Source organism: Euprymna scolopes, chromosome 28 (assembly GCF_053919585.1).
Source record: "Euprymna scolopes isolate OS-2025 chromosome 28, ASM5391958v1, whole genome shotgun sequence".
NCBI lineage: Eukaryota > Metazoa > Mollusca > Cephalopoda > Sepiida > Sepiolidae > Euprymna > Euprymna scolopes.
The window spans coordinates 54604306-54630766 of NC_136509.1; the positions used below are offsets into that span (position 1 = coordinate 54604306).

The 26461-nt window shown below is 34.5% G+C and overlaps 1 protein-coding gene across 4 annotated transcripts in view; it reads right to left on the minus strand.

The window, feature by feature from the left end:
* Positions 1-26461, minus strand: part of LOC145249633 (citron Rho-interacting kinase-like) — a 384140-nt gene that overhangs the window by 102904 nt on the left and 254775 nt on the right. For all 4 annotated transcript variants that reach the window (XM_080111385.1, XM_080111382.1, XM_080111384.1 and 1 more), the window contains 2 exons: positions 5896-5979; positions 2229-2345 (listed from right to left, as the gene is read on the minus strand). In XM_080111385.1, coding sequence (XP_079967511.1) covers positions 2229-2345; positions 5896-5979 — 201 coding nt within the window. The remainder of the gene's footprint in view (positions 1-2228; positions 2346-5895; positions 5980-26461) is intronic.

Genomic DNA, 26461 nt, shown 5'->3' on the forward strand with positions numbered 1-26461 from the left:
GTACGACTAAATAATGTATGATTATTTGATCCTGCCGCTGATTTGCTATTAAAGCAACTTCAACACTTATGAACTACTGGGTTGATCAGCGCAAAATATTGTAAAAATCTGTTGTGGTATTATTAAAATAATAAAATGAATTTACTTACAAGTTTCAGTCAAGAGGTTATTTTTTGGCAAATATATTTTTAGATTAATATAAAAAGTATTTAAAAAAATAAATTATTTTTTTAAATATTCTCTCTTAAAGCAGATAGTAAACAGATACATAAGTATTTATTTACATAATGAACATCTTAAAGACTGACACAATTTTTTTCCTCCAAAAAATAATTCTCAGTCGTTAAGAGTTTAATTAATCAAAGCAACTTCCACAGTTTCAAGTTTAATTTAAAAACAAAATAAACAAAAACACAAGCGATAATAATGATATAGATTTCTACTTTTGACAAAAATTTTCCAGGGTTATATTGTTATTGTGTTGAAAAAAGTCACATGTAAAATTTAATTTGCTAAAAAAAAACAAAAAAACTCTCAGCTGAAAGTTGTAACTGTGACTAAATTCGTTTTGTTCTTTATTTCAATTATAAAAAAATAAACTTGTTTTTTATTTGTTTTTTTACAAAGATTAAAAAAGTGAAAAAGAAAGTGGGTTGAAAAAAAGTGTCTGTCTTTAGGAATTGGCCAAACTAATTGCGACTGTCAGTAAAGTCATCTTATTGTTTATTTTAATAACATTTTTTGCACGAACGTACTCAGTAGATTGGCTGTGTGAGAGGGAATATTTAATAAATATTAAGAGTTTTCTTTAGTAGGTATCTTTATATATATGGACTTAAAAACATATTTGCTAAAAATAACCTCTCAAAACTTTTGAGTAAATTCGTTTTATTGTTTATTACAAGACTGTTTTACAATATTTTACGCTGACGGACCCAATCGATTGTTTGTGTCGAAGTTGCTTTTCTCAGCAGCAGTGGCAGCAATTAGTCGGACATTGATTGTACATAATTTTAGTCGGACATATTTAGTAAAACCGTACTGATTTTATTAATTTCTCATCTATAGAGGCCTACTAACCAAAGTTAATAAACATTAGCATAACGTTCACATTTAGATGTGTTAATGTATTTAACTCTGCCAGATTACCACTCTTAAACTAAAAATTATTGAAAAATATAATAGTGATCACTTTTTAGGCTTCTTTTTTCATGAAAGGGAAGAGAAAAAATTGAGCATTCTCTATGAAATCCCTCTGGTCAGGATTCAGTATGAAATTCGCAGAAAGTTACAGACTAGAAAAAAAACTACTAGAAGAAAGTTGGAGAAGTGGAATGGATGAAACGTTGCAAAGATGACAAAAAAGTGAGGAGAAAACTGTAGAGCATGTAATAGCCAGATGATTAGGTATACAGAGTTTAAAGTTACCTTTCACTACCATCTTCACTAGATCACGAAGAGAAAAGATACAATTACTTTCTGTTAGGGGGTAATACTGACTGTAAAGGGAAGTGTCTCATGAAATTATTTCACCATTATCTGACTTGTAACATAAAAGTGCTAATTTTTATATTTTTCCTATTCATATATTTTTTATTTTGTAAGTAAATAATTATGCATAGATATCCCAAAATAGATAATATGTCATCTTGCAAATATTAGATATCAAGTACAAGTTATTTAAAAAAATTTTCCTTTAGTTCATTCATCAGCCTCACAATATCTATTAACCAACATCTATATCCACTTAGTCTTGTGTCCAATTGTTTTGGTTGATTGATTTATTTTGCTGCATATCAACTCCTTTCAAGTTATTTAATGCAGAATCCAATCATTCGGGTAAATACTGCAAGTTTTTATTAGCTTCAAATATTTTTCCATGTTGTAAATATGTTCACATATTTGTAGATGAATTTGTTTCATTAGTGGATATGTTGTAAATAGTCTGTAAATGATAGATTCTATTTAAGTGGAGTGGTAGTACCTGTCAAAGTTGCATCTATGATAGATTGGACAGATACTATCACCCCAGGTCAGAATGAATATGGAAATAATGGCAACTAAATGCTGACTATGCCTCACCACCAATTGTGGATAGAAAGAGCTTGAGAAATGGAGCCAGAAAAATATATACATGTGTGTGTGTGTGATAGAGAAGTGTTGGGAGAAGATAATTTTGTAGCAGACGATATAAATAGTAAAAAATAAAAAGACATCTTAAAACTTACCCTCTTTTCTGCTTCAATCTGATGCTGTAAATTTTGCAATTCATCCAGCAATGATTGTTTTTCCATTGCAAGAGAACCTTTTTCTCTTTCTGTCTGTTTGCATCGGTCTTCATATTCCTGAAAAGATCAGACAAAAGAAAAATTTATTGATCAATTTTTTGTTGGAGTCATTTTTTTCTCATTATGTTATTATGGTTACTCTTCATTTAATCAAGATTCCTATTGACGATTTTGGTTCTTTTTTAGATAACAATCCTCAGCAACTACAGCAGATACGATTCTAATGTCATGATATGCAGACTTGTTCTTGTGCTGAAAATAAATATTTCATATTTTAGTGAAAATAAGTAGTTTGTTACGTTTCTGAATTTTTAGGATAAGGATTTATTATTCATGTTATTTAGATTCTTCAGACTACTGTTCTCATCTTGAGTGTCATTTTCATGTTTCGATTGATATAATCTGACCTTCTTTAGGTGTATCTTGTCGAACTTGAGAATCTTTCTGCTGAACTAAGAAATCTACACAGAATTTCAAACAGAACCCTTTACTTAATCTATGGGGGCAGCATACTTTTGTTCTGTCAGCCATGACTGGGTAAAAGTTCTAAGTAATTTGCAATTGTACCCGTAGCATAGTGTATAAAGTACTTAAAAGTTACACTGTTCTAATGGTTATGGGTTGAATTCTCAGTGAGGATGGCACTCAAAATACAATTGCAAATTACATAGACCTTTTAGCCAGTCATGGCTGATGGAATAAGAGCATACTACTCCTGTGGATTAAATTAAGAGTTCCGTTCAAAATTCTGTGCCGATCCTCAAGTTTGACAAGGTTACATCAACCCAAATGTGAAAATAACACTTCAAATGAGAACAGTAGTCAAAAGAATCCAAATGCTATAAAGTAGTTTGCTTGATTTTCAAATTCACATACTTTAGAAAAGACTTTTGTAAATAGCTACAATTTTCACTAGCGTAAATACAACTTTAATTTCATATTATACATACTTGTTTCGCATAACATGGAATTAGTTTGTCAAATAACCAACTGATTGTCCAAATGTGAGCATCTTGTAATGACATTTCCGGCTGTAATCCCCAAAATTAATATTTCAAGTTTTAGTGAATGTACTCTGATTAACTCATAACAATTGTGATCTCTCGACATATAAACTCCTGACTAACTCAATAAGCAGCAACATCCCACTCCTTCACTGTGGAAGTCTCTAGATGCCAGAAAGCCTTCTACTCTAACAATTTCTTCTTGCTAGAATTTAGAATTCCCTCTGTTTCCTGTCTCCCTAACTGTACTAAACTGCTGAAGTTTCAATATAATGTGAATAGACATCTCGCTACTCAACTCCCCACAGTCCCCTGTTAGATACAATCTCAAATAGTAGCCCCTTACGTTTCAAGTGGTGATATGCCTTGTTTAAGGGTGAAAAAGAAAATTTTGTGTTTAAAATTTTCAAATTTCTAAATGGCTGCCATTTTAACTAGAGTAAATCCAATTCTTATAAACCTTGTGTATTGCTTTATTGTAGGCCAATATTTTTTTAATTTTGAAATTGCTATGAATTGCAGAGAAGTGAAATTTGATACACTGGAAGAGCATAAGAAGGTACCTTATATCTCTGATTTTTGTGAAATTTGAACAAATATTTTGAAAGTTATCCTAATTTTTCTATTTTCTGGTAATTTTAAGTGTGTATCACTTTATTGTAGGTCTTCCAAAATGCTTAGAAAGGGTTGATTGACAGCTAGTGAAAAGGAACGTGTTGTTGCTGGCCTTGCAGAAGGTTTATCTGTCATAGATCTAGCCAAGGTGCTTGGAAGAGATCGAAGAACATCATTCGCTGAAAATCCAAACATCAAACCAAGGAAGGACAAAAACACAAGAAAGTCAGTTTCTGCTCATGATGTCAAGAATATTTGCCGTCAACTTATCAAGCAGCCGGGCAGCAACAGTACTGCTATATTTGACAAGGCTGGAATAACTTTGTCCAGAAAAATATGCTGCAATGTCTTAAACGAAATTGTAAGAAGCATTAAGCCCATAGCAAGACCTGTTTTAAACCAAACTCATAAGGAAAAATGTTTGACTTGGGTTCAGAAATACATGAAAACTAGCTTGAAAATGTTCTTTTCACTGATGAGGCCAGAGCACCCTTGATGGACCAGATGAGTGAGCCAAAGGTTGGAATTCTCTTGGATTCTCTACCTCTTATTCCTATCATCAATAGAGAAGTGGAGGTGTCATGTATTGGGCTGGAATAATCTGCGATGAACTAATTGGACTATTTCGAGTTCCAGAAAGTGTCTGACAAGCCAGTCATATTTTATTTTTAAATAAACATTTGTCACCATGGTTGGATGACCTTCCATTGGCACGTCACCACAAATTGATTTTTATGCACAAGAATGCACCATCCCAATCAACCAAGGTCATGACATACAACCTTAAGTCATTAGTGAAGAAAATTTAATGGCATGGCCACCTTGTTCTCCAGATATAAACCCAATTAAGCAGCTCTAGTCAATAATAAAGAATAGCCTGTGTGCCCAGCATTGCCCTGGTGTTTGGAGGTGTGTGTTGAGCAAAAAAAGTTGTAGTAGGCAGGCAGGTTCGAACCTGTGATGCAAAGGCAGAAAAGAAAGTGGAGATGTGTGTAAGGGTGTTGATTGAGTAAAAAAAATAGGAGTAATAAGCAGGTTCGAACCTGTAACGCGCCAGAGGAAAAAGAGGTGAAAAAAACAAAAAAAAAAACAAACGGTCTTACTGATGAGCCTACCGTGGTTGTGACGTCATAGGTGGTTGAAATAACGCCTTTTATGCAATGTTGAGGGTTGAATGACTTGCAAAAAAATGCAAAAAATGTCAGAAAAAAAAAAAACGACCTTCCCTGTAGAAAAAATCCCAGTTGAGGGTGAAGGAATTAATGTTTTTGGCAAATTTTTTGATATTTGTCGTCTGAGGGGTCGAGTTTCAAAATCTTGTGAAAATCTGTCGCCTCTGTCGAAAGTTTTAGGCAGACATACATACATACATACATACATAGATTTAAACAGACAGGTGAGATTTATATTATAGATGAAATTTTATGAGGGAGATGTTCAATTTTCGTCGAAGGATGAACTTTAGAGGAAGATTTTGGAAGTTTCCTACAGCATCACATCCTCTCAAATCTGCCGATTGATATCATAAGTTAACAAGAGGCTACGCAAAGCAATTTTGAAGCATGGGACTTATGTTGATAAATAAATATTTCTTAAAAAGATAATGAGAAATTCGTTCTTTTTTTTTGGTTAATATTGTTACTGAATATGTTCTTTATTTCATATAAATAGAAAAATGAAGTTAAAATATTGTTTTATTACCAAAAATTTACATTTTTAGACACTTGCAATAAAATGATACACACTTAAAATTACCAGAAAATAGAAAAACTAGCATAATTTTTTAAATATTTGTTCAAATTACACAAAAATCAGGAGAATAGGGCACCTTGTCATGCTCTTCCAGTGTACCAAATTTCACATCTCTGCGTTTCATAGCAATTTCAAAAATTAAAAAAAATTGACCTGCAATAAAGCGATACACAGGGTTTATTTATAATTATGTAGATTGTTATTGTGCAAAAAAGGGGGTAAAAAAAACAACTCACCCTGCAGAGTCGAACTGCCTTTTCTTCTTTTGATCTAAGTAACTTGACTTCATTGTTCAAATGGGAATTCGTTGTTTGGAGAGACTGAAAATACATAAATTTTGTTTGAAATATTGAGATTATATAGAAAAATATTTGGGTTAGATGTTGACACAATATAGTAATATCCATCGAACATAAAACACTTTGGAAAATCATGGATTTCTACTAAAATAGTCATATTTAAAAAAAAAAAAAAAAAAAAAAAAAAAAAAAGCACTTTAATTCCTCAAAATACAAGGATTTTGTTCAAAAAGGAATATCCTTTCACATGCATAAACAAATAATAATCTATATGATATATTTTTAAGAGTTTTGAGCGAATAAACTGATGAGAATCTTAATGCTATGAAATGGCGATTTTGGTAACTTTTTTTTAATGAAACCTATGTGCCTTTAAAAGTTTGGTACCATGTTTCTATAAGGAATTTTATCACAAAATTTGGAAACCAATCAGAAAAAACATCAATCTTATTGTCGGAGTACAAAATAAACTGGTCTATTTATTTTTTGTTGTCTAAAAAAAAAAAAAAAAAAAAAAAAAAATTCAAGATGACAAGTATCGAAAAAAATTTTTTAAATAAGTAAATGAATTTAAAAAAATTATTTTATGCATTAAAATGATAATTCTATGTTAATTTATTTATTTTTTTTTGGTATTTAATAGTTTTTAATTACCCTGTCCAAAAAAAACCTTTTCAGTGAAAGTAAATAATTTGACTTGATTGCTCTTTTATAAGCCAATGTCTGTTTACTTTTAAGTAAACAACAGTCTTGTAAATTATATGATTACAGGTTTATTTTGAACTATAATATATTTTGCTTAAAATTAATGTGGTTTTAGAAAATAGTAGCTTAAAAAAAAAAAAAAAAATACTAATTTTCAAATATACTCAACTTTCGAACTTTAATTAAAGTAATAAAATAAATGACCTTATAGTCACCAATTTAAAAAACTAAATGATTCTAACATTTTTTAAGGCTTAGGCGATCATGCATGAATACCCTAATAATCTTTATGAAAAGAGAAAAAAGAAAAAAAAAACAACAAAAATTAATTCGGAATTCAGAGTAGAAGGGATCAGTTTTACAAATAAATGTAATGTATAATGATCCATTTCCTGGCCTTTCTTGCCTTAAAGAGCAGTAAGTAGTCCAAATTTTGTTGATATTTTTTTTGAAATTGACTCATATATATACATATATATAAAATACTCTACCACTAAACCTAGGTTCGAGTGACATGCCTAGCTCCTAAAAATGCCTTTCCTTTAACATATCTTACCATTAATTCTAAATCTGAATCAATAAAACTCCCTTAACCCTAACTTTAAAAAAAAAAAAATCCTTTAATCCTACCACTAACCCTAAGTCCGAGTGGCAAACTCTCATTATAAAAACCTTCTTAAAACCACACATAACACGTCAAGTATTTAGCTCATATAAAAAAAATTGATAAACTGCCCTAAAATGCTAGAATGGCCTGGAAATGGCAGACTATTTTATATGAAATTTATATGGTAATATAATTCATCACTCTGAAATAAATTTTTAAAAATTTTATTTTCTGCCAAGTTTACAGGATGTTCACACATAATTGCATCTACCAACAACCAGAGCTATAAAATCAGAGTCAGACGGAATCAGAGATTTTAGTTGGGAGTTGGAGTTTCTTGCCTGACTCCGACTCCTGAAGTCAGATAAAATTTTCTTTGTTTTTTACCAGTTGAACATTTTATCAGTTTTTAAATGGTTTTGCTTCATTTTTTTTAAGGCAATAGTGAGTTCAGTGTATATTCTGATTTCTTTACCTTAATTTTATTGTGAGCTAAAATCTTTCTTCTGTTTTACTTTGTAAACAAACATTTATTTACTTTTTTGCATATCACAAAAAATGGATTCCAGAAATAAAGCAAACAATTTTTACATTTTGAATTAAAGTTCTATAATCATTTTTTTTTACAGATTTGAAATAATTCATAGCTTTGAAAATTATTCTTACAAAACTTGCTCCACCCATAACATAGCTTCAAGGTAAAAATTTGACTTTTTAAAAAAATGTTTTAAAAATATTTTACATTAACGATTATGGACGCCAGTGCACAACAGAACAAAATGATGAAAAAAAACAACTTAGGTATTAAAATTAAGTGCTTCTCGTGCTGGTACTTTAAAGGCCATGTTCGTACTTGTGCTTCTAACTTCAAAAAGACATTTGGAGCGCTCCCATCATGATATCTTTAAACTTGTAAAAGAGAAACCAACAGCATCAAAATCTAAACTTTGACTATTGAAAAGAAATCAGTTACAGCATTTTTAACAAATTTTTTTGTTAGCAATAGAATGACTCCAGATGTATTCAAAAGGAACATTAAAATTACTGGTCTCAACGGTATATTCTTGAAATTCTTTTATCGGCATGAAATGATTGCACTGATTAGTGAACTGGCACAAAAAATAAGAGTGCCTTAAAACAGAGATGAACACAAAAGCCAAAAGAGAAAAACTAAGTAAAAAGTTTGTATGATTAAAAATGGATGCATGCATCATTTTTATTTTGTTCTTAATGCTAGTCGTGTGAATGATGGAGAACATATGAGCAAAACGTTAGCCATTAAGGATCCTAACGCTGAATGTTCCAGTAAGTTCTTGAAACAATTGGTAAAAGAAGTGTTGCAAGAAATTGGCATTCAGAAAGACCATGTATTATGCACTGTCATAGATGATGCATCCAACATGCTGAGGATGGTCAAAGGACTGAATGAAAGAGAAGAGTTGTTACAAAAGAATGTGCAGGAGAAAGTGGAGAAAAACAACCTCTTTATAATTGACTGAAATAACTTAAAGAAGTGGATTGAGGAAATGCTAAGCTGTGGGGATGAGTTCGCTGACATAGCAATCCGCACTTCAGAAATAGAACACTAGCGTTGTTGTGTTCATATACACTAAGTTGCAGCGAATGATGCTCTTTAAAAACATTGTTTCAGTAATCTTATGGCGAAAGCCAGAAAATTTGCTACTGCAGCATAACACCAAAGCTTGATGACATTCTCACAAGAGAAACTGGAAAACAAGCTTAAATAAACGAAGTCACTAAAGTAGCACTTATAACATGGTAAGATGGCTTGTTGAATCCAATCTGTTCTCAGCATTAAAACTCATTAGAACAGACCAAAAGGGAAACTGACTGAAGCTATTATATTGTTGAGAGCAAATTATTATATTTTTACTTGCAAAATTCAATTTCTCTAATCATGAATATTTTGATTTTCACGAATAAGAAATTGCATATATTTGAATCTTAACCAATAACATTAACATAATATCACAGAAAGATTTTGTTAAGAGAAATTTTTAGATATTTTTTATAGATCAAAGTTTTAAGACATTTCTATACAGGGGTTAAGGAGTTGGAGTTTGAGAAATTAAAGAAGTCGGTGTTAGCATTGAACCATATACCATCTGACTGCAACCCTATCACTAACCCAAAGTCCGAACTATAAACCCCATTATTTCCACAAAGACTGTGTTAAAGCCACACATAATGATCTAAAACAGAAGAGCACCCCCCCCTCCCAAATAAAAACAAACAACAAAAAAATTTTCCCCATATATAAAAAAAATTGGTTAACTGCACTAATATGGCCTGGAAATTTGGAATTATCTTCATAGTAATACGATAGTGTGTGCGTGTTATTTATTTTCTATGTCACACTTACATCTAAGCCGTTTAATTTTATGGACTTCCATTTCTTGTAATATAATTTTACCAAGAATTCTTCATAAGTTTTGGTTTCGATTGCGGTTTTGATTATAGCTGATGGCACTTAAGTCACCTATTTTTTTTTATAAATAATTTTACCAAGAATTCTTCATAAGTTTTGTTTTCAGTTTCGATTATAGTTGATGGCACTCCAGCAATCTATTTTCATAAGTTTTGGTTTCAGTTTTGATTTAAGCTAATGCAACCAAGTCATGTGGATATATTTTTTTTTATTTTTGAAATCGCACCTTTATAATATAAAAATCAATACAACATTAACTCTATAATAATATATATGAAATCTGCAAGAATAAAAATATCATATTTAAGCATACTTTACGACCAAGCTATGCCAGGTGTCCCTACTAGCTTTTGCAGTTTTAACAAAAGAGCTACAATAATATCAGAGCGTCTCCATTTAAACTAAACATTTACAGAATGTCAACATCAATATATTACATATGGAGTTCCCTGTGCAATTTTCACAGGTCCTGCTAGTTTTTCATTATATTTTTATATTAAACTTTCGCTTTTAAAAAAAGGAATAATCGCACAATTTGAAGAGGCAGGAAGGAGAGGGGCAATTTAGCAGAAGATGTTAATCTACAATAATACCAAAGAAATCTTATAATATACTACTTTTTAAACAGTCCAAGTAGAAGATTTTAGCTTCTTGTACATAAAATGCATTGCAATTCATCTTTGTCAACTAACTTAAAAAAATATATTTAATAGTACATGGTATTTTTGGTATCAAGCATTATTTATGTGCATTACTTGTGAACTATCTGTTTTTGAAAATTTGCAGTGTCATATTTGGTTTCCTTGCACAAAAGTACACTTATATGGTGAATTTCATTGCTTAATATTGTGTTTTAACGAATATATAACATTTTTACTGAAAAGTAGTGCAAAAAATATGACAAAACACATATGGTTTTAAAGAGAGTGCGAGACATAAAAAAAGTCATAACTTCCTTATTTTTAGTTGGATTTTTTAAAAATTTAAAAGACTAAGATTATCAAGCTCTTTCTATATATGTCCTTATTAAGAATTTTTACGTCATTTAAATTTTGCATGTGTATTGTTACATAATGTGATAATTCTTCAGCATTAGATGTAAATTGTGTTTTTTTTTTCTTTTAAATGAGCAATATTTCAAGATAGATCTTTTCTTCTAAACCATTTGGGAAGAGTGTGTATGCAACAAAAATCTCTGAAAATTCCAATTAATCTAAAAATCAATTATAAAAATATACAATTTCAATAGAAAATGCTGGCATGCAAAATCACAAAATTTACTTCAAATAAAATTCAAGAATTTGGATTGGAATTTGTTTTTGTTTACATATCTATTGTTATTGAATATGTTTGTTCTTTAATGTAGGATAAAGTTTTACACAACTGCATGTGATTGTTTAAGAGAATGTCAGAATATTATTATAGCTGTGAAACTGATAAAAACAATTTACTTGAATTTGAGCATCTTTAAGCGTTGCCTCTTTAATTCTAAGTCATCAACATCTCTTTCATTAGCCTTGATACTTATGGTTAAACTTTTATTAAATTTAAATAGATCTTTTCCAAACAAAAGAGGATGATTGGGTGTTAACATGCTCTTTAATACAGATGTTAAGTCATCTAATGATTATATCTATGTAGAAATCTTTGTACTTGTTACATTATCCCTATTCCCTATATATAATAACATTGTTGTAGAAATTCCCATCTGGACCAAAATACCCGAGGTTTGCAACAACAGATGCCACTTACAAATTATGTTTAGCCTATTAGCCATTATCTTATGTAATTTTACAATGACATTATAGACACATTTAGGTGCTATAATAAAATCCTAGATTACATCCTAGAAACTAAAGCATCACTATCACAATCACCAACAGAAGAAGTCCCTACTTTTCCCCCTATTTCCAAAATCCTCCTACCATCCCCAGTCTACACAATGTAAAATTACTCAGAGAGTACTTATATTGATATGCCACCCTTTGTAATTGATTCGTAAACTCATAGACATAGCATTAACATTCTATTCCTCGAAACAAAAAATAATTTCTCCCCAGACATGTTCTGACCTTTCTGATTGGTTATTATGTGACATTATCCTACTCCAGAATGACACTAATTCTGGTATTAAACAAACACTTTGAAAACTATAAATTCATGGCGCTAATGTGACCACATTTTCCTTTTTTTGGGGAAGGGGGGGGGTAAATTTCCATAGTTGTAAATGTTAAATGAATTTTTCCTTTACTTTCTTTATTGAAAACATGATGAATTTCATTCATTACAAATTACAGACTCTCTCTATTGCTTTTTGTGTTACTACTGTCATCAACTTTGTTACATAAAAAATCTTTGCTACTTTCTTTTTTTTAACGATTTCATTTATTAAAAACAAGCCAAACTAATGAGCCACATCTTTTTTTGTATACTTCCATAGTTATAGATGTCAGATAAAGTTTTTCCTTATTTTCTTTATTGAAAATATGCCGAATTTCATCCGTCACAACTTACTCTCCCTCTCTCGATCCATCTCAAGTCAACATACACCTTCAGATGATTAACTCCTATCTCTGTGGACGTAACACCTAAAAAGTTTGCTTTTTTTTTTTTTGCACCTTCATTTCCTCTTTCGCGTTACAGGTTCAAGCCTGCCTGCTATTTTTTTGCTTTCATTTTATTTTTTTCTTTCACCTCTCTCCACCCGGGCTACCTATTGCATTTAATTTTTTTTTGTTTTCTCCTCACCTCACTATTTTTATTTAATTTTATTTTATTTTTTTGGCTGGAGGTTGTTCAATATCCTTACTACACCACCTCTCTCCACCTGTTCTTACCATGGGGAGGTTGGGGGTATCCATTCCGATAGCCATTCTTACTTTGAGGAGTTGGGGGGGGGGTCTATTCCGAAAACCGTTCGTAACATAAGGAGGTTGAGGGTTGGGCAGCAACAACAACAACTGTAATTTAATTTATTCGAGGTGGGGGGTGGCATGCTTCCACTGGTTTGTGGGTACTACTAGTATGTAATACTGTATAAGTGAACTGGCACATAACCATGATTTGAATTGGGCAGTGTACTACTGTACAGATACTGTTGACTGTGTTGCTTTTGTTCTTTAAACAACCTTGTAGTGAGAGTTTGGCATGTGCTAATTATGTATCTGTTCCCTCTGTGGATAGCTTTGTGTTATTCTCTCACTGAGGTGTGATAGCTTCAAAAAACAAATGTTGAATAAAGTTTGAAGCATCCATTTCCTATATACGGCATAATCATGTTGACACACCGGTTCCCACTGGATCACCGAAGTTAAGCAACATTGAACCTAGTCAGTGCCAGATGGGTGACCATTTGAGACTTCCAAGTGCTGTATGGTCTCTCCGCTTATCTCAGCATTATTTCCAGTTGTCCTAAACTTCTCCTTGCCACTGGACTAAAACAGTGCCGATTCAGGAGAGGTGTGGTTGGAGATTGCGTAACCCTTGCCCCAACAGGGGTATCGTTTGTCTTTCGAGACTGAATGGAGGCATTCATCCATTTCTTGGATCTCCCAAATAAATATTGATCTGTCTTGTCAAGATGGCAGAAAATTTACTAGATATGCAACTCGTGGCTTTCATGCATCAGAATTTACAAAAACACAATGAGAGACGCTCAAGGGTACAAAAATAAGAATTGTCCCAGTCGTGAAGGATTTCTCCTCCACCGAAAGAGAACAAGAAATGGAAGTGCGGCATCCGAAGAACAGATGCTGCACTTTGATCCTGACCAAAAGGCCAAAAGTAGCGGTGAACCCGTGGAAAAAGAAAGGGAAAACAGGCAGCTGTAAACGACGAAAGGAAGAGAAAAAAGATAAGATCGTAGCTTATGGTGGAAGAACGTGATGACGTTAAATTGGCCATGACAGCCCGTGGGTGGCGAGGATACCAATGAAATTTCGATCTACAAAGCAAACAGTCGACGAACAGCGGGGCGACAAGTGACCCTATTGAAAAGACGCGTGGCCTTTGTGGAATCGGATTCAGCTGTTTTTATGTCCTCTCAAAAATAATTAAGTTGGGCATCTCTGTTTTTACGACCTGTCAAGTTCCATTAGAGAACATCCGAATGCCAACAGAGAAAGAAAGACAGCTCCTTTTTTGGGTATAGGCCGCCTGGCGAAGATTTGACGGACAGTGATCCCTTAATTCTGATTGGCCAACGACCTGAAACGGGAAGAGACCCAGTCCACGCACCCACAATATAAGCAGCGAGCCTTGAGAGATTGACAGTCAGAGTAAGAGAGAGAGCTTTGCTTCCTTGGGTCCGACGAACGAAGATTCCCCCATCGATTGACCCTGTCACGTAGATAATTGAGTTGTCTGTCGGAGAGAGAGAAGAGAAAACCTCGCAGTTAACAAGTGGCCAGTCCCTAACTAAACAGCTAACTGCGATTGTACCCTGATTGAATACAAAGAAGTTTAAACAAAAAGAAACGCTTATTGACTTGGTCCCTTCAATTGTTTTTGCATGACAAGTCTGTTTTAGGAAACCGGCCGTGACATCATCGCTGAGGAAACATCAGAACCGACAACCGGGGTCATTCCACCACTGGACGACGCGCGGGTGACGTAAGTGTCACACAATACATTCTGCCATTTCCAAAGATTGTCAATTTTCCACATGGAAAACTCAACCAGACTATAACATTCATGTGCAATTTTGTCTTAAGAGAGAAAAGAATATTACTTTTCAAAACAAGCAAATTTATTTTCTGAATTTTTTTAGATGATTACTGATTATTCATATTATTTAGATACTTTGGACAACTGTTCTTATCTTGAGTGTTATTTTCACAATGTTTTGGTTGATGTAACCTCCAATCTTCTTCAAGTGTATCTTGTTGAATACTGGAATCTGCATGGAATTTCAAACAGAACCCTTTATTTAATTCATAGGGATAACATGCTCTTGTTCCATCAACCATAACTGGGTCAAAGTCCTGATTAATTTGCAATTGTATTTTGAGTAACGTCCATACTGAAAATTGAAACTAACCTCCAGAAGAGTGTGATTTGTTAACTGAATTACCAAGTACTTTATCCATTGCGTAATAGATAGTACTTGGTAAACTTTTGATTAAATAAAGGGTTTTGTTCAAAATTCCATGCAGATTTTAGAGTTTGCGAGAAAGATTGCCAGAATTCAACAAGATATATCTGAAGAAGGTGAGAGATTACATTGACCAAAATATTGTGAAAATAAGACTCAAGATAGGAACAGTAGTCCATGACTGAAACATTGTGAAAATAAGACTTAAGATAAGAACAGTAGTCCAAAGAATCCAAATAATACAGGCAAACTTATATCTGCTGAACAATTTAATTTCTTTTTCTTTTCTTTGTAATCTACACTGGCACATTTCAATTTTAACTCAATGTTCATTTATCTTTAAATTTAAAAAAAAAATGAGAAAAAAAAAACAATAAAATGAAAGCAATTTTTTTTTTTTTTTTTTTTTTTTTAACTTTCTCTTTCCTTAAGTTAAATCTTATTGTTTTACAGACATTAAAAAAAAACTTTCTTTCAAGCAATCAATGTATTTAAAATTTAGCACTGATGAAATAAAGGATTTGAAGATCAGACAAGATTTTATGGTGTTTGGATTGTGTTTGAACATAATCGAAATTTGAAAATCCAAATTTTGTATCATTTGAATAATTCAGATAATTATTCTCATTTTGGTTGTTATTTTCACAACATTTCAACTGATGTAGCATCTGATCCTCAGATGCAACCTTTTAAACGTAGGAATTTCAAACCAAACCCTTTATTCAATCCATGGGAGTAGGTTATTTTCATTTTATCAGCCATGACTGAGTAGAAGAATTATGCTGTTCATAGTTATTATCACCTGTAGTAAGGATAGAGCCTTCTGCTCTCTCCCTCTCTCTCTCTCTCTTTAAAGAGACCCCCAACAGTCAGTTCTTTTAGTGAGATCTTTTACTTGAGACATCTATTTTGATTGGGTGACTGATCATTTCACATTTTCTATTATTTTATGATTGGCACATCAATGAAAACATTGATTTCACAAATGTAAAATACTTCAATCCAAGCTAAATATATTATGGTAATAGCACACCATTTCAATTGTCACTGCTCAATTATAAAATATTAGTTTTGAGGTACTAATTCAAAAACGAACAGTTACTCAAAATTGTACTTGCTATAAGCATACTGGGTTGTGTCCCTGTCTCAACCAACATGATTGAAATTCACTCTAAATAGCCAAGTACAGAATCCATAATTCTAAAAAAAATGTTAAGAAACCCAAAAGGGTAATTGAAGTGCTTTTTAGCATTGATAGAGATAGTCTCTTGATAAAAGTACTGAGTTATCAGCAGAAAAAAAGCATCCGATTTATAAAAATACTAGCATGGGTGCCCGGCGTTGCCCGAATGTTTGGAGGTGTGTGTTGAGCAAAAAAACAAAAAAAAAAAACAAACACAAAAAACATGGTAGTTGGAAGGCAGGCTCGAACCCGTACCACAAAGGAGGAGAAGAATGGGAAAAAAACGTGACATCTTTGCTATTATGACCACCGCCAAACCAGAAGTGACGTAGGTTTAAATTAAGGCTAGACTATCGAAAATAGATGACCTTCGAAAACATCAGTGACAAAAACGACCCCTCTGTAGAAAATTAATGCTTTTAGCCAATTTTTTTGGTATTTGTCATCTGAAGGGTCGAGTTTCAAAACGATACTGATCTTGTGAAAACCCGTCGCCTCTGTCGAAAGTTTTAGGCAGACATGCAAACATACATTTATATATTGGTAGCTCAAATTTGCTGATTAAAAAGCTTGCCCTATCTCTGAATACCCTTTATGTAACATTTCAAATGTTTAGACCAGAAATTGTCTGAGTAATTTGGTAGAGACTGCAGAGGTCAAATTTTTTTAAACTTTAATCTCTATATGGCCCCTTAAAATTTATTGTTTTGGGCTCAAATCAAGTTATTAAATTAGATCCATGTTCAAAGAACCTATATCTAAAATTTCAATTTTTTATGCCCAAAATTGTTGGAGGAGTTTGGTAGAGTTCTCAAAGGTCAAATCATTAAATTTTGACCCCTTAACAGCCAAATTTCTGGCCGAAAACGGATTACAAAGATTTTCCCAAATCTCCATACCCTTTATATCAAATTTCGAGTCTATAAACTAACAAATTGACAGAGTTATTGCATAGGGAAATGTACACATACACACAGACACATTCACTTTTACATATATACTAGCATGAGTGCCCGGCGTTGCCCGGGTGTTTGGGGGGGGGGTGTTGAGCAAAAAAAAAAAAAGTGGTAGTAGGAAGACAGGCTCTAACCCGTACTACAAAGGAAAAGAACGAGAAAAAAACATGACGTCTGTGCTGTTATGACCATCGCCAAACCAGAGGTGACGTAGGTTTAAATTAAGGCTAGACAATCGAAAAGAGATACTTTCGAAAACATCGGTGACAAAGGCGACCCCTCTCTGTAGAAAAGTGCCCAGTTGAGGGTGAAGAAATTAATGTTTTTAGCAAACTTTACGGTATTTGTCATCTGAAGGGTCAAAACGATACTGATCTTGTGAAAATCCGTCGTGTGTCGAAAGTTTTAGGCAGACATGCAAACATACATACGTACATACATTTATATATTGGTAGCTCAAATTTTTGACCCAAACCGATTACAAAGCTTTCCCTATCTTTGAATACCCTTTATGTAAAATTTCAAATGTTTAGACCAGAAATTGTCTGAGTAATTTGGTAGAGACTGCAGAGGTAAATTTTTTTAAACTTTGACCCCCTATTATGACCCCTTAAAATTTATTATTTTGGGCTCAAATCAAGTTATTAAGTTGGATCCATGTTCAAGGAACCTATATCTAAAATTTCAAGTGTTTAGACCCAAAATTGGCGGAGGAGTTTGGTAGAGTTCTCAAAGGTTAAATCGTTGAATTTTGACTCCTTAATCACCAAATGTCTGGTCGAAAGTGGATCACATTGATTTTCTCAAATCTCAGCACCCTGTAAATCAAATTTCGAGTCTGTAGACTTAAAATTGACAGAGTTATTGCATAGGGAAATGTACACACACAGACAGATACACAGACATGTTCACTTTTATAGATATATAGATAGATTGCCTCAACTAAGAAATGACTTCCAAAAACAATCAGTCACATTTCAGAGTATGTAGTTTAAATGTTGTAAGCTTGTGTGATAGGTTTTACGAGATTGTTAATTTTTCTGAGAGAAGATGTATTGACATATGTTGTGTTCAAGAAACTTGATAAAGACATAATTCTGTTACAATAAATGTGGAGAAAGAATGCAAAATATCAGCTGCTTTGGATGGAAATGAAAAGTGAATGGGAATGTTTGTATTTTTTCATTTTCTTTTTTTTTAGAAAGACAAAGTTATTGAAGTTATGTCAGTAAGCAAATCACACATAACATTGATTGGTGAGAAAATATTTACAGCTATATTTGTTCATTCATCACAATGTGGCTTGAGTGAAGATGTAAAAGGTTTTATGACAGGTTTATTGCGGTAAGAAAGCTCATGAGGGAAAGAGACATTTGATACTCAGGAGAAAGTTATGGAGGCTGAATGAAAAACATTTGAGTTTAGAGACTGCATAGTGGTGCATGCAAGCAGAAGGAAAAGACAAACATAAATATTAGTGGAAAAAAAGTACATTCACAATGACATTGGAGTGTTAGCTAGAAATGAATAGGATGAGGAATGCTTGTAAATGTGATTGTGATGATTGCTGAATTTTTTATGTGGCCAAGAACACCTAGTAGTTGCAGAAACAGTTTCTGATCCAGTTATAAGAAATGGTATGGGAAGCCGTGAGATGAAGATTAGGGCTGGAAGACCATCAGACATTGTTGCAGAAATGTTGAAGGCTATGGGTGAACCAGCATAGAAGTGATCACAGACTTGATAAATCCAATCATAAAAGAGGTTCTGGAAGTCTGTGACCTTAGTACAATTGTTTATTGTTACAAGGATAAAGGGTGTCGTTTTAGATAGAGGTAATTACAGAGTTGATGGATCAGGTTTTGAAATAAGAATTAGTTTGTGATAATTTGAATTTAAAAGGAATTTTGAAGAATTTATAATGTGGAATAGAAAATTATTTCTAGCTTTAAAATTCTTAGCAAATCTTCATGTATTAAAAGATTTGAAATTTTGAAAATTATTTACATAATAATAAGTTCTATAAACTTATTATGTAAATAATTTTCAAAACTTAATACCTGAAGATTTGTTAAGAATTTTAAAGCCAGAAATAACTTTCTATTCGACAATTTAGATTATTCTTTAAAAACTTAACAAATTAAATTATAGCTTTATAAAAATTTGGTTCCATTAATAATTTAATGGTTAAACAATAACATAATTCAAGTGTAAAATCTCATTTTCAAGAAAAAATAATTCAATGAAAAGAAAAAAATGCAAAGTTAAAACAATGCATCATGAAGCAAAAATTAAAGTAAAAAAAAAAACAAAACAAAGAAAACTCTTGGGGAATGGCAGGTAGATACAACTTGTTTATATTAAAAATGAATGATAATTTATATAAAAAAAGGTGGGGGGAGGAGAACAGAAAATACAATCCAATTATAAAGAGCAAGAGTAATTATTTGATGTGTGATTAAATAAAAAAGAAAAAAAATTTTTTTTTAAAGTGCACTTCAAAAGTATGAACAAATTAAAGGTCAATAAAGGTTAAATATCAAGGTTGTAGACAAAAATATCCTTAAAATTTGTACTTTCATTGAGAGAAATCTCTTAAATCAATAGAGAAATGGTCTCTTCAGAGTAGTTTTCTCTTCAATACATATGATTTGCAAAAGCTACCACACTTGATAATCCTTCATTATCTAAAATATAAAGTTATCTTGTTGGATTTTTAAAGTCAGACCCAAATAAAAATCCATTTGACATATCGATGCTTAATTAAAACTAATTTTTACTTTTTTCCTTCCACTATGTTATTGACATGAATATATTTCATTTCACTTAAGTTTTTTTCTCAAAAAATATGAATTTTCACACCCTAAAATAATTTTAATATTTTGCATGTTTCTGCTATCAAACTATTTCTTAAATTTAATTATCAAAACATTAGGTAAAATAGTTTTCATACTCATTTCCAATTACACAACTGTTTAGAGTATTTGTAAGACCACAAAAGACTTTACTAGATAACAGATATATCGAACTTTTACAAATGAAAAAAAAAAAAAAATGACTATTTCACTGTCGTAAACTGTTCGCACTTTTATAATGTCTCTGTCTCATAAGATTTTTTTTCTTCTATGAATATATTTATTTGATTTGAATAACAAAGACAATGCTTTACTTTTTGTGGCTATGTAACAAGGTTGAAATGATAACATATTAAGGTAATGTCACGATATTAAGATATATCAATATCGTATTAATAAAAAACAAATAAATTCAATGGTTAAAATTCCAAGACGTGAAACAAGTAAGCCATTACCATGGCAACGACGACAACGGTGGTAGTGAGAAGAAAAACAATAAAAAAAAGAAAAGAAAAAACGCTGATATATTTAAAATTCAGAAAAAAGAAACAAACATATCCAACATTTCTTTAGGAAAAAGCTAACCATTAAGAATTTGAAACGCTAATCAGTTGTGAGAGAGATTTCAAACGGAGAATTTGTCGATTCAAGCAGCTCCGCTGATATAAAGATCAACATCACAAGAAATATAAAAATTGTATGACATCGATGTCCGTCAGTGTAAAATAAAGGTTGATTCATCTTTCACTCTTTCCAATTGTAAAAATCATATCGGATTGCTTTAAGAGAACTATTAAAAATACGAAAACTCAGATTTCGCCAGTACTTAACAAAAAAGAAAAGTTTACCACACGAAAGGAAGAAAAACAAGCAAAATAAACAAATAGCGAATCAACCAGAGTAACCTCCCTTTAAGAGAACTATTGAAAATTCAATGATGAAGGAACAACTCCGTAATTTTTTTAGGATTGTGAATCCGTTTCGATTCGTTATTGAGAGCTCAAGGAAAAAAGATATGAACTTAAATATATATTGTCATTTTTTTTAATATTGTGTATATTACCTACTCGTTCTTTGGTTCTGTTCATCAAAATAAAACAAAGAAAAAAAAGAAATATATATACATGTTGAATTGATTATCTTTTCATGTTAAAATATATGCTGAAACTTTCCTGACCTACACTCTCTTGCAGTGATGATCAGCTGATGGCTAAGAAAAAATTATCTATCCGTCTGACATTTATTTTATACAATACACAAGCCTATAGATCGTGTTTAAATCAGAAGAGTGCGGATAATTGTTACCTCCGTTTAAATGCTCTTTTTTTATGGAGGAAGTCAATCAACTACGGACTGGTGCGTAGCACCTTTGCAGTCTTCCACGTGATCTGAGAAAACTTCAGAAGGGGCACGTCACAGTAAGCAATCAATTAGATAGTTGTAGGCTGGATCCCTGTTTGGGATGGGTGCTGGTCTAACTGCACTGAAAAGCAGTGATACAGCAAAGCAGTGTCGATGAATACATACACACGTGTTATAGAAAATCAGAAAAATCTTGGTACCGTAAGTTCCAAATCTAAAACAAAGATGACCAGTCTCTGGTTGCCTATGTCAGACTCTCTTCAGCCTTTGTTTATATCTGCCTCCCTAGAAATGGCGTCTTGCACACAACATTTTTTTTTTTTTATAATTTTTGATCTTATTTTTATTCTTAGTTTTTAACATACTTTTTCCTTTTATTTTTTCCTTGGCATTTTTCTGATATTTATTAATAGAATAGATTAATTTCTTTATTTCCTAAATCGTTAAAATTAGTTAACTTTGTTCCCAACCATAAGAGGATTTCTCAAACATGTCAATGTGTAGACTAATTAACCCTGGAAAATGCAAAACAGGTTGGACCAGTAAAACAATAGAAAAAAATAGCCAAAACAATAAGGAACAAAACTAATCTCAACTTCTGAGGAGACACATATTCAGTGCTAAATTGGTTCTACAAGATACTAGAGGCACATAGATGCAAATTCACCAAACTGGATATAGTAGACTTTTTACCTTATATCACAAAAGAAACCTTAGAGAAAGTATTACAATTTGCATTGACGTACAGAAAAATTAGTGATCTGGATAAAGAGATAATAATGCAGGTAAAGCAAACTGTTCTATTCTTTGAACGTAAAACTTGGGTAAAAAAAAATCAAACACTTGTGACTGAAATGAATCTCGCTAAGCGTAAAATAGACAATGAACAACAATCTCAACTTTCCAGCAATTTTGATAACCTTATTCTTTGTTATATTTTTTAGCAAATAAATAATTACAAAAAAAGTATCTGTTCTGATGCTACACTTTACCTTTTCTGTGAAGGAAAAATCCTTCTAGATTGAGGCAATTTTAATTTTTCTCTCAATCTAGAGTGCCCCTTCTCAGAGAGCTGGATTCTGTACATTAAAAACCAACCTTGTGTCTAAATTTGTCACCGTGGAAAAATAAATAGGATGACACATAACAATTAAATCATTCCCCTCCAAAATGCGATTCTACACTTGATAATATGTGAACACCATGAAAATCTTACGAGAAAAAAAAAATTATTTTAGAATTTAGACTGTGGAGATCAGTTTTGTATATAATCCCCACCCTCCCACTAATCCCAAATTTGACTGAAAAGGTCATAAAACCACAAAAAAGTTTATACCCCCTCCTCAATAAAATGTACAGAATATATCTGGAAATAATAATAAAAAATATTAACTGCCCTAAAACACTAAAATGGATCAGAAATGTGTGGCTCATTTTATGTTAAATTTGCATGTGAAACAAAATTATAAAAGAATTGATATTTTTCTTCCCACCAAGATTTTCATGTTGTTCACATGCACATAATCTCAAAAAAAAGTAGAATCTGACTTTGTTCGGGGAGGGGGGGGGGTCTTTCTATTTTTGATGCAAACTACAATAATAATAATAATAATAATACAAGTTTCTTTACATTAAAAGAATCTACTTCTATGTTTACATGAAAATATTAAAACAAAAATAAAATGTTATTAATTACTTTGGAATTCATAAAACACATTTTAAATTTATTTCAAATAGTTTTTAGTCGCGTGCAAGCGACGTTATAAGTCACTCCATCGGTCTGTCCGTAACACTTTTGTGCTTGGCCTTTTTGGTTAAGATCAAAAGGTCTGTTATTAATAGATGCTGTTCTTAGCTTTTTAAGCTTTTCTTGGTCTTTTGGCCAGTTCTATCTCCCCTCTTGCCGCCTTTGGCGCCACTTCTTTTTTGGCGCCAAAGTCGGCGCCCCACTTTGGACGCCGACTCCACGTCACTCATTTTCGCGATTTCCAAACACAAAGACAGCTCTTTAAAAGTGGACACCCCCCAGCCCGGGGGTCACCAATACAGATACCCCCAGCCAGGGGGCGACCATAGAAACAACTGCTCCCCAAGAGGACGACTCCCCAACAGGGAGGGGGAAGCAAAAGCACCAACAAGCAACAGGGCATACCGCCCGGAAAATGAACCAAGTGACACCCCTCAGAAGGGGGAAAACTCACCAGCAGTTCCCCAAGAGGGCGACTCCCCCCAAAGATGAGAAAAAACAATGTTGGACGGGGCATCCCACTCTAACAACAAAAATCAAGAGGCAGTAGCTCCAAAGAACGATAAAGGGGGTAATGCTCCCCAGGAAGGCTTCTCCCCCAAAAGGGGAGTAAATCAAGACAACAAGGGGGCATACCGCCTGGACCTCACCAAAACAAAAGGGGCAAAAGCTCCCAAGAGGTCGACTCCCCAAAAAGGGAGGCTCTTCCTGGAAGAAGCATTAAGCAAGGAAAGTCGGTCCCAAAGGAAGCAGAAAGGGAAATACCCCCCAAAATAGCAACCCTTCCGGAAAGGAACAGCAAAAACAGTACAACCCCACCAAAGATCCAACACCAACAAGAGGGTCTGCATGGGGGAAGACTAGAGAAGCAACTGTCCCCTCAAGAGTATAGAGACTTGTACTTGACCAAGTACAGACAATACATAGAGGGGGTAGAAATTAACCCAGTGTCAGGTGCTTGGAAGGCAATCGAAGGCAGAGTCCTCTCCTTCATTATCTCCGATATACCGGAAAACCGCCTCCTAGGGATGAAAAAGGAAGACATGGCAGGGCTCCTACACAAGCTAAACATCCCGGTACTATACCTGTACCAGAGGAGCTACGCCATGTGGGATATCCTCTTACCCACCAAGGAAGATGCGGAGAGACTCTCCCTACAAGAAATTAAGCACGGGAGAATAAAACTAAAGCCTGAATACCAGGGCAGGACAAGGACCCAGGTGCAGGTATTCAATGTACCTATGCAAATACCAGCAGAAATCCTGGGATCCTTCTTCACACAGTTCGGCGAGATGGAGAAAAATAACCCCAGTACGGTCGAAAACCGGCATGCACTTGGGCAGTTACACTGTGGCCATGAGGCTAAAGAAAGAAAGCTTCCAGGCGATACCAGCACAGCTGACATTTAAGGCGGTAACTATGACGGTGGTGGTGGAGGACCGTCGTCCGCACTGCTGGTTCTGCCAAAAGCAGGGTCACATGGCTAGGAGCTGTCCTCAAAGGTCAACCCTTACTCAAGTGACACCAACGGTGATCCCAACCTCTGAGACAGCACCAATGTCCAAACAGACTGTCACAACTCCTGAGCACCAACCCAGCACTGAGGAAACGCAAAGCCGTGCAGGAGGCCCGGGGGGGGGGGGGGGGAGCACGGTAACGAGGCGGAGGCGGAAGCCCACAGTCATATCTGCCGCCGTCCCATCACGAACCCAGCAACCGAGGTAGAAACAACAAGAGCAGCCTCCACAACAGCCACGGCAGCACACACAGCAGCAGCAGCCAAACCAACCTTTGAACCAGCCGCAGCAGCAGCATCAGCTGCCACAGCCGGTTCCATAGCCAATGCCGCGAAAGCAGCGGCAACAACAAAAACAACAGCAGTAGCCAAAGCAGCAGCAGCAACAGCCAGAACAAGAGCAGCAGCAACAAAAATGGCCGCAGCAACAGGAGCAGTAACACCATCAACCAGAGAAACAGCAATTAGAGGAGCAGCAACAACCAACGGTCCCCACACCAATTGAGACGGGGACCAAACGAAGAAAACACCGCTAGTGAGAGGAAGAGGAACTCAACCTCGCCACTCCCCGGTTCATTCGAAAGAATAAAAAAGAAAAACAAAAGAAGAAAAGGGAAAGAAAAGCCAGCCCCCACTCCCTGTGAGCATACACCACCCCTAGCAACAAAACCCACTTCCACCCCCAAACCACATACTGCACTAACACCAGACACCGCACCAACACCAGACATCACACAGACACTTGTCCCCACACCAATGCAAATTGAGCCGCCACCCCAGAAAGAAACGAATGAACCCGGGATGGGGAGAGACCCTTCAGATTCTCCCACTTACGGACTTACTCCAACAGGGACCCTCGCCCCTGAAACGAGGGAGGAACTTTATTTTGTAGACCCTCTGTCTGTGGTAACGGACTTCTCACACGGCAGAGAAAAAATTTAAAACTTCTGCTGGACTGCCAACAGATAGGGGTAAAATATGTTAATGTCCCCTCTAAATTCCTGGACGCCCCACAGCTAACAACTTTCGTCAGGCTTCCAGAGGCCTGCAAGACCAACATGTGGACAATACTGGAGGCCGCTGAAGGGGCTGTTCCGGGAATTGAACTGATTAGGAAAAATGACCCTTTCCTTGAGGAACTCGAAAACAATGCAAGGGAAGGGTTCCAGTGTTGGTTCATCCATCACTCTCCAGGGCCATGACCATGAAAAACCTGACCACCTTGAGCATTGCATACAACGTCGGTGTCTTTTCCCCGGCTGACTTCATAACACACCTTAAGGTAGGTACAATGGCTTTAAATTTGGCTTGTCCCTGGGAGTGGATGTGACTGCGATTCAGGAGACGCATTTCATTTCTTCTGTGGACTGTCAGGTGCTGGCCCAAGATTTTGAGGTTTTCTCAGCATATGGCAGCCCGCAGGGGAAGGGAGTCTCCTTGCTAATTAAACGTACCCTGTCCGCGACGGTCGACATTGTCCATAGGGATGCGGAGGGCAGGCTGGTTGTGGCAGATGTTACCGTAAAAGATTCTGTGTTTCGGGTGATTGCGGTTCATGTGCCCAGCACCACTTGTGAGAGGGTCTCATTCTTCAGTCAGTTCGACGCGTTTGTAGATTGTCGGAAGTGGGTAGTGCTAATGGGGGATTGGAATGCCATCTTAGACCCCGAGATAAATAAGGTAGGAGAAGTGCGAGTCTAGCCTGGCTGATCTGATGGCTAGATGCGGTCTGGTCGACAGGTTTCGGGTCGAGCATCCGGGGTGGGAGATGTGGACGTGGACCAATAGCGTTTCCTCCTATCACAACACTTACTTGAACAGGATGTTAGTTAGGAGAGGCGAAGTAGACTTCTTATCTTGTGCCATGTTCACTCGGCTAGGCCAGACAGACCATAAACTAGTTATGGCCCGGCTGAAGCTAGGAAATAGGCCTAAGTTAGTGGCTCACTGGAAGTTAAACACCTCCCTTCTGGAGATACAAGACTTCCAAGAGAAGCTAATAGAATTAATTCAAAAAGCACTAGTGGGGGC